At 40.0% G+C, this 15,943-nt stretch overlaps 1 protein-coding gene across 1 annotated transcript in view; it reads left to right on the top strand.

The window, feature by feature from the left end:
* The window catches only part of ARHGEF28 (Rho guanine nucleotide exchange factor 28), a 197,394-nt gene that overhangs the window by 63,749 nt on the left and 117,702 nt on the right, over positions 1 to 15,943 (top strand). The window contains exons 6-7 of the mRNA XM_077818012.1: positions 9,985 to 10,168; positions 12,146 to 12,326. Of these exons, the coding sequence (XP_077674138.1) occupies positions 9,985 to 10,168; positions 12,146 to 12,326 (365 nt within the window). The remainder of the gene's footprint in view (positions 1 to 9,984; positions 10,169 to 12,145; positions 12,327 to 15,943) is intronic.

Genomic DNA, 15,943 nt, shown 5'->3' with positions numbered 1-15,943 from the left:
TCATGAATGTTATTCACCTTGAAAATCAATTATAGATATAGCAAAGGAAGTAGCCTATGCTCATGTTTAATTTTCTAGCATAAACAACATTGATTTCCTGTTTCATAAATATGTCATAATTATTTCTTAGGAATAGTTCTTGTATGAGAAGCTGGTAGAGAATTCATACCCATTGCATTTATCATCTACTTTTCTGAACAGTATTCATTATTTCATGACATTTTAGATCTTATCTACTTTTCTTTGTTTACTGGCATAATTCTCTTTACTAGTACTTCCTGTGATAGTAGCCATTCCTGATAAATCTCAGTTATTCACACCCAGCTTATCCACATTGTATCCTTGCTCTAAATTGAACAAAAAAATTGTGTACATGACTTTTTCGCTTAATTTGTGTTAAAATTTGATATTTTGAGAAAGAAAGGTGGAGGAATTGGCAAAACACATGTATTTGCCTTCACGGATTTGGGGAAATATTGGGAATACTGGATGCATAATTTAGTTAGCATGGAAGATATTTCTGGTATCCCCCACTCCATATCCCACCCCATTTCAAATTTTAAAGGGCTGTTCGAAAAGGGATTGGACATTTGTAGAGATAACAAAAATATCGAGAGTTACAGTTGCTAGTGCTAACAAATTTTGAAACAGGCTTCATATTTCAGTGGTTAAACCAGTCTCTGACTACTGGGGATTTAGAAGGTTTCTTGCATCTTCCTCAGAAACATCTGGTACTGACCTCTGATGGCAATGGGCTATTGAACTGGATGAGCCTTGGGTCTGCTCCATTATGGCAGTTTCTATTTCTTCTCGGTATTTGTTTTCGAGATCCTAAGCTCTCTGCATTAGGCACATTTTCAGTGCTCAGTAGACAATAACAACAATAATAATAAGCTAGACAACTTCTGAGTGTTTGGCTACTATAGAAATGGAAGGGAAATATCATTCTGCTAACAGACCCCGTGTTGCCTCACAACTTGTTGGAATTGCCCAAACAAGCAAACATAACTGAAGCTGTGGCTAAACTAGAAAAGGTTTGCGGGCATAGTAGCAAACCCTCCTACTGCAGATGCAACAACCAGGTGCTTTTGCTGATATAGCATATATCTGTTCCCTGGGTGAAATAAACTATACAGGCAAAAGAACTATTATGTTGTATAACTGTAGCTACACTAGTGGCATTTGCTGGGATAGAAATGCCACAAAAATTTTGTACCTGTAACTGACATTGCTATACTGGGAAAAGTTTCTAGGCTAGATTTGGCCTGTGTCTGAAATCCCCTGATGACTGCACGCGGGAGATTCTGTGCTGTGCCTCTGTTATCATTAGGGCCCTACCAAATTCACGGTCCATTTTAGTCATGGTCTTAGGATTTTTTGAAAGTGTAATTTTCATGATTTCAGCTATTTAAATCTGAAATTTCATAGTGTTGTAACGGTAGGGATCCTGACCGAAAAAGGAGTTATGGAGGGGTTGCAAGGTAATGGTAGGGGGTTGCGGTGCTGCTACCCTTACTTCTGTGCTGCTGCTGCTGCCGGAGGCGCTGCCTTCAGAGCTGGGCAGCGGGAGAGTGGCGGCTGCTGGCATCGGGAGCCCAGCTCTGAAGGCAGAGTCACTGCCAGCAGCAGCGCAGAAGTAAAGATGGAATGGTATGATATTGCTAACTTTACTTCTGGGCTGCTGTCTGCCGAGCTGGACCCTCAGTCAGTGACTGCTGCTCTCTGGCCATCCAGCTCTGAAGGCAGTGTAGAAGTGAGGATGGCAACACCGCGACCCTCCTAAAATAACCTTGTGACCCCCCCACCCCCGTAACTCCCATTTGGGTCAGGATGCTCTAATTTGAGAAACGTTGGTCCCCCCTCCCCTCCCCGTGAAATCTGTACAGTATAGGGTAAAACACAAAAGACCAGATTTAATGGGGGGGAGAGCAGATTTCACGGTCCGTTTCAGGATTCCTTCCCCACTCTGTACTCTAGGGTACATATGTGGGGACCCGCATGAAAGACCCCCTAAGCTTATTCTTACCAGCTTAGGTTAAAAACTTCCCCAACGTACAAACTTTGCCTTGGCCTTGAACAGTATGCTGCCAGCACCAAGCGTTTTAAACAAAGAACAGGGAAAGAGCCCACTTGGAGACGTCTTTCCCCCAAAATATCCCGCCAAGCCCTACACACCCCCTTTCCTGGGGAGGCTTGAGAATAATATCCTAACCAATTTGTTACAAAATCATCAAAGACCCAAACCCCTGGATCTTGGAACAATGGAAGAATCAGTCAGGTTCTTCAAAGAAGGATTTTATTAAAAAAAAAGAAAGGTAAAAATCATCTCTGTAAAATCAGGGTGGAAAATACTTTACAGGGTATTCAGATTCAAAACACAGAGGATCCCCTTTTGGGCAAAACCTTAAAGTTACAGAAAACAGGAATAAACCTCCCTCTTAACACAGGGAAAATTCACATAAAACAAAAGATAAACTAATCCGCCTTGCCTGGCGTACCTATACTGGTTGCAATATTGGAGACTTGGATTAGGATGGTTTGGAGAAGATGGATTTCTGTCTGGCCTTTCTCAGTCCCAAGAGAGAACAACCATGTAAACAAAGAGTACAAAACAAAAGCCTTCCTTCCCCCAAGATTTGAAAGTATCTTATTGGTCCTTTGGGTCAGGTGCCAGCCAGGTTAGCTGAGCTTCTTAGCCCTTTACAGGTAACAGGATGTTGCCTCTGGCCAGGAGGGATTTTATAGCACTGTATACAGAAAGGAGGTTACCCTTCCCTTTAAATTTATGATAGTCCGTGATGAATTTTTCATGGCCGGGAATTTGGTAGGCCTCTAATTATCATCCTCATACAGGAATTTGCTATACCTATATAAATCACCTGTGTATTCATATAACTATGTTCACATTAGGGGTTGCTTTTGGAATTGGAGAGTCCTATGGCAGAATTTAGACAAGTCCTGGTGAGACTGTTCTGTGGGCCTCAGCACCACACAGACTCACTGCAATACCATAAGAACATAAGAATGGGTTTACTGGGTCAGACCAAAGGTCCATCTAGCCCAGTATCCTGTCTTCCAACAGTGGCCAGTGCCAGATGCCCCAGAGGGAATGAACAGAACAGGTAATCATCAAGTGATCCATCCTGTCGCTCATTCCCAGCTTCCGGCAAACAGAGGCTAGGGACACCATTCCTGGCCATCCTGGCCAAAATAGCCATTGATGGACCTATCCTCCATGAATTTATCTAGTTTTTTTTTTGAACTCTGTTATGGTCTTGGCCTTCACAACATCCTCTGGCAAGGAGTTCCACAGGTTGACTGTACGTTGTGTGTGAATATATACTTTCTTTTATTTGTTTTAAACCTGCTGCCTATTAATTTCATTTGGTGACCCCGAGTTCTTGTGTTATGAGAAGTAGTAAACAACACTTCCTTATCTACTTTCTCTGCACCAGTCATGATTTTGTAGACCTCAATCATATCTCCCCTTAGTCATCTCTTTTCCAAGCTGAAAAGTCCCAGTCTTATCAATCTCTCCTCATATGGAAGCCGTTCCATACCCCAATAATTTTTGTTGCCCTTTTCTGAACCTTTTCCAATTCCAATATATCTTTTTTGAGATTGGGTGACCACATCTGCACACAGTATTCAAGAAGTGGGCGTACCATGGATTTATATAGAGGCCACATGATATTTTCTGTCCTATTAGCTATCCCTTTCTTACTTATTCCCAGCATTCTATTTGCTTTTTTGACTGCTGCTGCATACTGAGTGGATGTTTTCAGAGAACTATCCATAATGACTCCAAGATCTCTTTCTTGAGTGGTAACAGCTAATTTAGACCCCATCATTTTATATATATAGTTGGGATTATGCTTTCCAATGTGCATTACTTTGCATTTATCAACATTAAATTTCATCTGCCATTTTGTTGCCCAGTCACCCAGTTTTGAGAGATCCTTTTGTCACTCTCCACGGTCTGCCTGGGTCTTAACTATCTTTAGTAATTTTATATCGTCTGCAAATTTTGCCACCTCACTGTTTACCACTTTTTCCAGATAATTTATGAATATGTTGAATAGGACTTGTCCCAGAACAAACCCATAGGGACACCACTATTTACCTCTCTCCGTTCTGAAAACTGATCATTTATACCTACCCTTTGTTTCCTATCTTTTTAACCAGTTACCAATCCATGAGAGCACCTTTCCTCTTATCCTGTGCAGCTTACTTTGTGTAAGAGCCTTTGGTGAGGGACCTTGTCAAAGGCTTTCTGAAAATCTAAGTACACTATATCCACTGGATCCACATGCTTGTTGACCCCCTCAAAGAATTCTAGTAGATTGGTGAGGCATGATTTCCCTTTACTAAAACCATGTTGATTCTTCCTCAACAAATTATGTTCATCTATATGTCTGACAATACGGTTCTTTATTAGAGTTTCAGCCAGTTTGCCTGGTACTGAAGTCAGGCTTACAGGCCTGTAATTGCTGGGATCACCTCTGGAGCCCTTTTTAAAAATTGGCATCACATTAGCTATCCTCCAGTCATCTGGTACAGAAGCTGATTTAAATGACAGGTTACAGACTACAGTTAGTAGTTCTGCAATTTCACATTTGAGTTCCTTCAGAACTCGTGGGTGAATACCATCTGGTCCTGGTAACTTATTGCTGTTTAATTTATCAGTTTGTTCCAAAACCTCCTCTAATGATACCCCAATCTGGGACAGTTCCTCAGATCTGTCACCTAAGAGGAACGGCTCAGGTTTGGGAATCTCCTCCACATCCTCAGCTGTGGATGTGAGGCCTTGCTCCCCAAACACCCCCTTTGCCAGGGCTTGTGCGTGGTCCTCAATAGGCAGCCTCACAGCCATTTTCTGCCATGCCTGCACCAGGGAAATCCTTCCACAGCCCAAACTATCGATTTTTAGGGCCATTTGTGCCACTCCGGCCCTTTTACACTGTGTGTGTGTGTGTGAGAGAGAGAGAGAGAGAGTCTCACCCCATATGACTTGGTTGGAAGAACTAGTGAGAATTAGTATCTTTAAGGAATCAGTTCTCTTGATACTTTCCAGGCTGTTGTGTTCTGGTTTAAAAAAAAAAAAAAAAAAGTTGATTGATGTAATCTTAGACAGGTCAGAATGATCTCTGAGAAAAATATCAGTTTGGATTCCTACTTTAACTGCAATGCCTAGAATGTCAGAGACCAATATTCAGGCTGTTTGAACGAGCATTTATCCAAACTATATGCACTACTTAGATTGATTAAAGGATGTTATTAGATAGATGTACGATAGGCTAAAAGATGCTGTAGCCTGCACTACCCTTAGGAATGAGGGATAAGTGACCTATCTCAAAAAATGGAAGATACAATAGGGAGGACTGTGGATCAATATTGGACAAGCGGAGGTCATCCAATCTAATCACATGGCACTAACCAAGGCTCTGATCCTGCAAAGACTTACTCACGTGCCCAGCTGTGATTAGTGCCACTGAAGTCAACTCACATGACTGTTCACAGTGTGTAAAGATAAGTATGTGTGTAAGTTTTTCAGGACTGCGGTATACTGAAGAACATTTTATAAACAATCTCTTTATCTAATATAAAGGCCTGACAATGCATTAGGAGTTCATAGGAAGATGGAGCCAGGAAAAACTGGAATCTGTCGGCCTGTTGTCGTCTCCGTCTTCTCTTCAAGTTACAAGTCTGGAGTTTTCAGTCTCCTTCCAGGAAATGAATGAGGTTCATAGCCCAGAAAGAGCTTAGTCATTTCTGTCAGAGAGAAGTATTTGTTTTGTTCTTTTATTGTTTTGGACAGAGGAAGGGATTCAGGTGCAAGTAAAAACAAAAGGATTTATTTAATGTTTAAAACAGATTGTTTGGCTCAGATTTTTATCACTCGAACACAGTGTTTTGGCAGCAGAATCAAGATCTGATGCAAAACAAGGTCTAGCTGGCATATCCCCTCCCCAACACCACCTGCTTTGCAGCATCTAGGCCTTTATTAAACAACTGCCATACTCTTATGCTTAGAAATGGTTGAAAACTTTCACTCAGCTCTTGAAGGGGAGGGGGAATAGTTCTTTAATGAAAAACGACCTTTTCTCAAAACTGAAAACTTCTGCAAAAAGCGTTTGCCTTTTCAAATCTTTCCATTTTTTAATCTAAACTTTCCCCAGTCTTTTCTTTTCTTTTCTTTTCTCAACTGAATGCAATACAATGAGTGATGCTCAGGTTTGGGTTTTTTTGTCCCACCCACTTTTTCATTTTTCTTTCTTTTTTCATTTTTCCTTTTGCCAGTCAGTAAATTTTCAAAACTTCCTCAAGTTCTCCCATGCTGCCGTCACTTGGTGTGAGTTTTGACGTGAGTCTTTGAGCACTGAGCAGTCAGAATTTGACCCTTGGTATGGAAGCAGATTATCTTTCATCTTCTAAGAAGACATGAAAATCCAGGATTATTAAACCTATTAAAATATACTGATAAAACAGGATAGTGCCCATTTAAGCATTATTCTTTTTCAAGGCAGAAAAAAAATAGACTAGAGGTGGCCATGGCCATTCTCAAGTCCTCTGAGATGTGCTTAGACGATATGGCATGGAAAGACTCATTTCATCTTTGTTCTGGGCGGTATTTGTTGTCGTCCCTAACTTTTCACAAGTGATTAGTTCATCAGTTCAGAGTACCTAGATTTTTGGGGACTTTTAAAGGAGCTCAGTATTGTGAAAAATCAGGCACAAGGTGTCTCAGGGTGGGTCACCCAAAAATTGGGGCACCCAAGCACAGTGGTCGCTTTTGAAAACTTCCACATCAATAGCAGTAACTACGTAGCTTACCTGAAACTTAACCTAAGGAATGATTTTTTTAAAACTTCATTTTCCTTCCCCTAGTGCAATTATAGTGGGCTTTGTTTTTGTTACAGAGCCAGGTGCGTTGTTCAAAGTGTTTTCTTTAAGTGGTATAAGGTGATTAATGTTGAGCCAGTCATGAAGTTTGACTGGCTGAATTATCATGTGATTTTTAAGTAATAAGTGCCTTATCATATAAAACATATTTTTGTATGTCTTGAAGATACAAATAAATAAGTTACCACAATGCCTATGGTAAGTTATAAAATATGTCATTATAGGGCAAGGGACTGTTCACTGTATTGATGGTAGAATCCGTCCCACGCTCAATTCTGAGTCACTGTAGTTGTCTGTTGTTACAGTGATTGCACTGATTGATTCAGCAGTATTCTTGGGTAATATAATTAGTTGCTTCTTTCACCAACTACCCTGTCTCTCTCTTTTGAGTCATCTTTCTGTCACTCTATTTGTTGTAACTATTGTGGTGGGGCATAAATTTTACAAACTGTGCTGGTCTTTGTTAATGGATTATTCACCCTCCCACCCCCACTCCAATCAAGGATCACACCTTTCCATTGTCATTGATGGAACGGTAACCTGTGATTCTGCTCAATTTTCACAGTCATTTAGAATATAATTGGAAGGGACCTCGAGACGTCATCTAGTCCAGTCTCCTGCATTCATGGCAGGACTAATTATCATCTAGACCATCCCTGACAGGTGTTTGTCTAACCTGCTCTTAAAAATCTACAGCGATGGAGATTCCACAACCTCCCTAGGCAATTTATTCCAGTGCTTAACCACCCTGACAGTTAGGAAGTTTTTCCTAATGTCCAACCTAAACCTCCCTTGCTGCAATTTGAGCCCATGGCTTCTTGTCCTATCCTCAGAAGTTAAGAACAACATTTTTTCTTCCTCCTCCTTGTAGCAACCTTTTACATACTTGAAAACTGTTATCATGTCCCCTCTCAGTCTTCTCTTTTCCAGACTACACAAACCCATTTTTTTCAATCTTTCCTCATAGGTCATGTTTTCTAGACCTTTAATCATTTTTGTTGCTCTTCTCTGGACTTTCTCCAATTTGTCCACATCCTTCCTGAAATGTGGTGCCCAGAACTGGACACAGTACTCCAGTTGCGGCCTATCAGTGTGGAGTAGAGCAGAAGAATTACTTCTCGTGCCTTGCTTACAACACTCCTGCTAATACATCTCACAAAGATGTTCGCTTTTTTTGCAACAGTGTTACACCGTTGATTCATATTTAGCTTGTGGTCCACTGTGACCCCCAGATCCCTTTCTGCAGTACTCCTTCCTAGGCAGTCATTTCCCAGTTGGTATGTGTGCAACTGATTATTCCTTCCTAAATAGAGTACTTTGCATTTGTCCTTAGTGAATTTCATCCTATTTATTTCAGAAAAATGGATTTACTTGATGAGATAATGTTTACATTGAATTGTATAAACTAGTGGGTCCAAAATGAGATTTTTGTTCCTTCAGACGTTGATGATTGTTGTTATGAGGACTATAGACTGACTAAACTGAAATATCAAACATATTAATAGTTCTAGCCGTTCATTTAACTCCATGTTGAAATCAGAGTACAAGATGCTGGTCAGAGGAAAATATTTTGAGGAGTTTGCAGGCACAGTGCAGTCTGTGATTGAAGGTTCACTCCACAATTGATTAGTTCAGTCGGTAGTCTTGGATTCCTTGCTCTGCTGAGCTCTCTCAGAGCGATGGCTGTGAGTGGAGTTTTCCACAATCTCCACTTGTATAGGACACTCAGTCCCACCCTGTTGGATGAAGACCTGGCCTCAGTTATTCATGCCTTCATCACCTCTCAGTTGGACTACAGCAATATGCTATACCTGCGCATGAAACATTCAGCACTTAGGAAACACCAACTAGTACACCATGTTGCAACATGTCTCCTCAACAACACAGGCTACTGTGAGCACATCACACCTGTCCTCCACTCTCTGCACTGGCTTCCCATAGAATCCCAAGTTCAGGGTCTCCCAGTCCTTATCTTTAAAGTGCTCCATGGCTTGGGCCCAGCATACCGGTTAAAGCTCTAGGATGAAGACTGTGATAGTCAACTTCACTCCTCTGGCATAATGGAACTGTCAACAATAAGAGTAAAGCTCGCCTGTGCCAGAGACTGAAACTTCTTCAGGCCGAGACTGTAGAATGAACTCCTACAGACTGTCACAAACCTAACCACTTTCTCAGTGCGAGGCATATTTGTTTGATCTCTTCCCCCCCCTCCCCCGCACCCCTCCCATGTAAACACATAGTAACAGGTATATTTAACAAAACCAACCTCCGCTACACACACTTCTCTCTCTGGATAGAGGATGAGAGAACAACCAGCATGTGACAGGTATGTGGTCACATTGCTTAATCCACTACGGGAAGGTACTTAGATACTACGGTGATAGATGCACTCTAAAAACCTGTGTAGAACAGAATGGAAGAAGAATCTGAGCTGCAGGCCTGCTTTTTTTTTTTTTTTTTTTTCAAATTTGCTGCCCGAGCATTTTCTTTATGAAGTGTGAGGGTAGGACGTGACGGAAAGAGACTCAGTCTATCTTGTTCACTATTTCTTTTAAGCGTCACCTTTCATTGACCTTGATGTTTACATGTGAAAAAGCAGAGAACAAAGAGGCAGGTGAGAGGAAAAACAGGCAGGTGAAACCATGTTGAAATGAGAAATGAAAGAAATGCATCCTGTACATTTTATCTGCATGTCTGCATCATTAAGAATCTTTTGCTGTATTTATAAACAGCCTTACTGGATAAATCACATGCCTTGTAAAGAAACTGCTTTAGATTCTTGGTCCCAGCTGTGGCTGTTTTGTGCTGTTGAGGCACTGCGAAGCAGCTGGAAAGCTGCCTTGTTATTTACAATTTGTAGTATAGTAGAGCCTAGAGGGCCCAGTCAGCAATCAGGGCCCTGTTGTGCTAGATGCTGTACACACGGAGAGAGTTGAGATGTAGAAAACACAGACTCCGACTCCAAGCATTTTCTTTAACTTTTGGAATAAGTGGATCTTTGGACTATATGTATTTTATATTTGCACAGACTTTAAAAAGATTTGTATGATGCTTACTAACAAATACACATGTGTTTTTTAGAGTCTAATCACAAAGAAACACTGCTTCATCTCACAGTAAGATTGGGCTTGGTTAAACTCTCGCAATTCCTGTTATCTCAGCCTGGTGGGCCATTGGCATTAGCTTTACCTAATGAAGCTGGAGCAACACCATTAGATTTGGCTTCCCAGAATGGGCACTCCAGACTTGTTGAAATCTTCATGAAGTGAGTGTAATGGCCCGTTACTTCTGTTAAACTATTAACCATTAAAACTGAACAGCAAAATGTTTATTTCAAAATAGTTTAAACTGAATGTTTGTTTCTGTTCTGTTGGTTGTTGTCAGCGTTGTGTTTTTAGGTGTGAAATCTTGTATTTCTTGTTAAAAATAAGGGTTTCATGTATATCTTCCATTCTACGTCTGTGGCAAAATTGGTAACATTTTTAACAGTAATATAATGGCAAACATAAGAACCTAAATTTGGTTTAAACTCTGGATTGATTAGATATTTACATGAGGGAATTCTTTTATTTTTCCTTTTTGGAGTAAATAGTTTAGGTTTGGCATCTGACTTAAGACTGTTGCTTTAAGAATTAATATTTTAAAAATACCACTGTTTATTTTGGATTTGTGGGACCTCATCACAAAATTGTACAGTAGCACGTAGTCATTTTTCCATGATTATCTGAGTGTTTATAGCCTTTAATATACTTTTCTAGTCTGAAAAGTGACGTAGAAATGGCACACTTTTTTACTCCTCTGAGCTGCTCCCTCTGTATAGTCAGAGTTATATCTGCTTAATTTAATGACAAAAATAAATTTTTACTGTTGTTAATCTTGCAGTACCAATGTGGCAAAAAGGAGGGAGTTGTGTTTTATTCCTTTTTGTGCATCGCCAAAATTGTTTACTAAGTCCCAATTACAAGTTTTGGAGGGGAAAAAGGGAGTTATAAAAATCTGTTATTCGTAGAAATGCTTCATGAAATGGGAAGATAAATTGAAAACTGCTTTTTGGGTAACTTTAAACATTCATGCCCCTGTAGTGTTTGCAGCCCAACTCAAGGATTGCCACACTGGTCTAGTGCTAGTGCACCAGAACTAGAAAATGAAAGTGACTACTCTCAAAAGTGGAAGTTTATTTTCATTGTCCAAGTTCTGGAGATGCAAAGAAGCTGTGAAAAAATACACACTGTTAAAATGGTGAAAATCAAAGTAACTTTTTACAGGTTTTTGTTTTAATAATCTAAAGTGCTGTTAGGAACTAGGGCATGGAAATTTGTTTTAAAAAATACAATTGAACCCCAATTTTACAAAGGTCTTGGAGCACTTTGAAACATCCATAGCACAGAGGTTTAGATAAATGAAGGTGCTGAGTATCAACCCAGCAGGGCTAAGTTTCTGGAGTTGCCAGGCAGCTTCAGCCCTGACCAGTAACTTGCAGGACTGAAGCTTCCAGACCTTAATTATCTGAAGTTTCAGATGTATGGAGTTTAGGACCTCCATAGTATTTGTATTTGTCCTGCAGTATCAAATAATCATATTCCACCATCAGAAAGTCCCCATTAGAAATGAAAAGCCACAAGTGAACAGAAAAAAAATACATGCAAGAATTCAGTTACATTTTTGTTTTGGAATGGAGCTCTTTTGTTTATGGCTCTGCACAACATACAGTTTGTGTGAGTATTATGCCTACTTTAATTTGCATGAGAAAATGACTTACAATGCTGGTACAGTACATTTTGTTATGAATGTCTCATTTGTTTGTAACATCCAAACAGTGCAGCGCTCCCTTGAGACACTGTCTGTTTTTCACTGTAATCGGCTAGTAAGCCTGCCAGTTCCTTCACGCTACTATATATGGCAACATTAACAGGAAAAGGTACTATTTCTATTTTACAATAGTAGGGAATACTAGATGTTGTTTAGTGTCGCTGTTTTATTTTGCTGCAATTATTCCTAATGTAACCATTTTTTTCATTTTGATGGCTTGAAACAGCAGAATTTTCTTATGGTGAATGGATTCACTGGTAACTATTTGTTTTCCCATATGTGTTTTTCATGGATGTTTCATATTTTCTGCCTTAGATTTTTTTTGTAGAATTCTGAAGTGCTGTGAACGAGAACAGAAAGTGCTGTGTGTTTATATTTTCATTAAACCTGTGCACAGAGCATATGTTTTTATTTAAATAGTGTGTTGTTTCAGTTTTCAGGGCAGTCATTCGTTTGACATTTCTAGAGCTGAGATCAGTGAGTGTGCTTTCCTACAGTTTGTTCATTCATCAGGAACTCTGACACTGACATTTAATCACACGGCAGAAGGTTTGTTGGAGTCTGACATTAAGCTCTTCAGGAAATACTTCTGGGATAGAACCTTTCTTTACAAGGTAGGTGCCAAATTAGCAGAATGCAAAAAGCATATATATTTTTTGACAATTTGCACCATTTGCTATTCATACTCAATATGTTTTTCTTGAGTAGCACTCTTTGTTAGTTTAAACTGTTCAGGTTTTAGGGATGGTAAGTGTGTTGGTCTTGTAGACAAAGGATTATTGTCATTACCTTTTCATTTGTGCCAAAGTGGTTGTTTTCACGCATGAAACTGAAGTGTAGAAAAAATATTAAAGGAGTACTTGATAAAGCTCTTGTATTTCCAGAGATGTTTTTAGAATGGCCCTATGGTAAATACCTTTCTTGTAAAACCCTTTCTCTCTGGTTTTTAATCTTGCCTTTTCCATTTGTTTTCATGTTTTGTAGTGGGAGGTATTTTTTTTAAGTTGTTGTTACTAATTATAGCAGCAAGCAGCCCCAGTCATGGACCAGAACCCTACTGTATGCTGGAATCAATCATAGAATCATAGAATATCAGGGTTGGAAGGGTCTTCAGGAGGTCATCTAGTCCAACCGCCTGCTCAAAGCAGGACCAATCCCCAACTAAATCATCCCAGCCAGAGCTTTGTCAAGCCTGACCTTAAAAACCTCAAATGAAGGAGATTCCATCACCTCCCTAGGTAACGCATTCCAGTGCTTCACAACCCTCCTAGTGAAAAAGTTTTTCCTAATATCCAACCTAAACCTCCCCCACTGCAACTTGAGACCATTACTCCTCATTCTGTCATCTGCCACCACTGAGAATAGTCTAGCTCCATCCTCTTTGGAACCCCCTTTCAGGTAGTTGAAAGCAGCTATCAAATCCCCCCTCATTCTTCTCTTCCGCAGACTAAACAATCCCAGTTCCCTCAGCCTCTCCTCATAAAAATAGACATTGTACAAACACAGAGAGGAAAGATAGTTCCTGCTCCAAAGAGCTTACATTTATATTGTATTTGTTGTATGATATATTGGTCACTTTAGTCTTGATTCAGTGAGGTACGTAAGCACATGCGTAACTTTAAGCATGGTGAGTAGCGTAATTGACTTCAATGGGAATATTCATGTGTTTAAAGTTAGACATGTTCTTAACTGCTTTCCTAAATTTGGGCCTTTGTCTGTCTGTATCAAATTATTGGATTAAAAGGTTACATAAAATTATTATTATTTATTGTTTTTCCCTTTCTTGCTATTAAATTTCCCTTCTGTTTTTGCTTTTCTTTTCCATGTTTTGTTTTTCTGTTTAATTATTTTTAAGCATTTATCAAAACGGTTATAGGTTTTTAAACTAACAATGTGCTACATGATATGCTTTGACCTTTGCACACCAGTTTTGTGCGTTTGATTTATAACACAGCCATTCCTATTTAGTCATTCCCTAGATTTCTAGGCTTTCCAATATAAAAACTGGTCCCAGATTCATAGCTCTAACTTGCGTCCAACAACTTTCACACAGGTGCCCTGATTTCCTAAGGCAAAAACAAAATCATGACAAATATTGTAATATTGTTTATACCCCTTGCACTCATCAAACCCTGTGTTTTTTGCAGCACTTGGGAGAGAAAAAAGGGAGAAAATGGTAATCAATGTGTCATATTGAAAGTGTCCATGGCAAAATTCTTAGATTAAAGGTGGCAAAACAATTATTGTTCTGATCAGTAAAACATTCTGCCAGTCATCCACATGGGTTTTCCCTCTTCCTGAAGAGACAGATGCAGATCTGTTCTGTAGCTTAGCTCCTCCTCATTGGGAAAAACCACTAGAAATCATCCTTTCAGTGATGCAAGATTTTTAATGGTAGGCTTACTGAAACCTAGGTAGAGAAACAAGCCACTGTACCAAAGCACATGATCTTTTTATTTAAATATTATACGGAGCCTAGGAAATCAAATTGTCATTAACTCCATTTGAGAAATTGTCACCCCAAGTGGGTGGGTCAGCTTGTCTGATCTAGCTAACTTAAGCTAAGGAAAGTACAGAGTAAATACACATTTTTCTTTCTTTGTCACAATCAGGAGGACCACCAGTCCTCATAATGGGATTTTGACATCTTTGAAAGCTAAGGGGTGCGGGGAAGAGCAGTGAACATTTCAATGTAGCTACTTATATTGAAATAGATGTAGAATTTACAGCATTCAACACTTCTACCACAGGCTGAAGATTGGTTTCAGAGTAACAGCCGTGTTAGTCTGTATTCGCAAAAAGAAAAGGAGTCCTTGTGGCACCTTAGAGACTAACCAATTTATTTGAGCATGAGCTTTCGTGAGCTACAGCTCACTTCATCAGATGCATACCGTGGAAACTGCAGCAGACTTTATATATACACAGAGAATATGAAACAATACCTCCTCCCACCCCACTGTCCTGCTGGTAATAGCTTATCTAAAGTGAGCAACAGGTTAGGCCATTTCCAGCACAAATCCAGGTTTTCTCACCCTCCACCCCCCCACACAAATTCACTCTCCTGCTGGTGATAGCCCATCCAAAGTGACAACTCTTTACACAATGTGCATGATAATGAAGTTAGGCCATTTCCTGCACAAATCCAGGTTCTCTCACTCCCTCACCCCCCTCCAAAAACCCACCCCCATACACACACAGACTCACTCTCCTGCTGGTAATAGCTCATCCAAACTGACCACTCTCCAAGTTTAAAACCAAGTTAAACCAGAACATCTGGGGGGGGGGGGTAGGAAAAAACAAGAGGAAATAGGCTACCTTGCATAATGACTTAGCCACTCCCAGTCTCTATTTAAGCCTAAATTAATAGTATCCAATTTGCAAATGAATTCCAATTCAGCAGTTTCTCGCTGGAGTCTGGATTTGAAGTTTCTTTGTTGAAGATTGCATATTTAACATATAGTGTCTTGAGAATGTATGGATAAATGAGCACATGGATGCTTTATACATTGCTCCACAGACAAAGTGTATAACTATGACCCAGGAAGCAGACACTGGCAGAGCAGAATGGGCTTTAATCCATTGTGGTGCCAAACATCCTTTGGTTTTGTATGTTTTCCTTTGCATAAAATGGCTGCTGATAGCTTTGAGGCTTACTTTACCTCAATTGCTAGAACTAGTTCATGCCATTCTGTCTCCGTTTAGTGAATGGACTGATGTTGGGCAGCGTAATGGAAGAGAGATTTCCTGAGATGGTGGAGAACGGAGTACAGTTTTGGAATGAACAATGGACCCGTCCTCAGAACCATCTTATCCCTATGGAAATGACAGTATTGATACTGCTCCCAATTTTGAGATGTTGTGATTACATTATAAACAATTCCATTTTGACAGCAAATGTAGGGAGTAGGGGAAGTCTACACCAAATGTAGGGGAAGCCTGAGTGGTGGGGCTCAAAAGGAAGCTCTGTTAGGGAGTCCAGGACAGGGTTAAGTTTTCATCATGAGGGACAATGGATGTCCTGCAGGCTGAGTAGCCCTACTCCCTTTAAAAAATATCTGACTGTGCGGCTGCTATGTTTGGGTGTATCAGCTGTTGATACATTAGTAAATGCAACCAGTGTGAGGAAAGAGGACTCTATGGAACATCAGTGGAGAGAACAAATCCTGTTTCTAGTGACCAGATTTAAACAGTAAAACGGAGAGGGGACAGATGATGCATTAGATCATTGTTT

This window comes from Eretmochelys imbricata, chromosome 5, assembly GCF_965152235.1.
Source record: "Eretmochelys imbricata isolate rEreImb1 chromosome 5, rEreImb1.hap1, whole genome shotgun sequence".
Lineage (NCBI taxonomy): Eukaryota > Metazoa > Chordata > Testudines > Cheloniidae > Eretmochelys > Eretmochelys imbricata.
The sequence above is the reverse complement of the archived record's forward strand: the minus strand, read 5'-3'. Positions and strand labels throughout refer to the sequence as shown.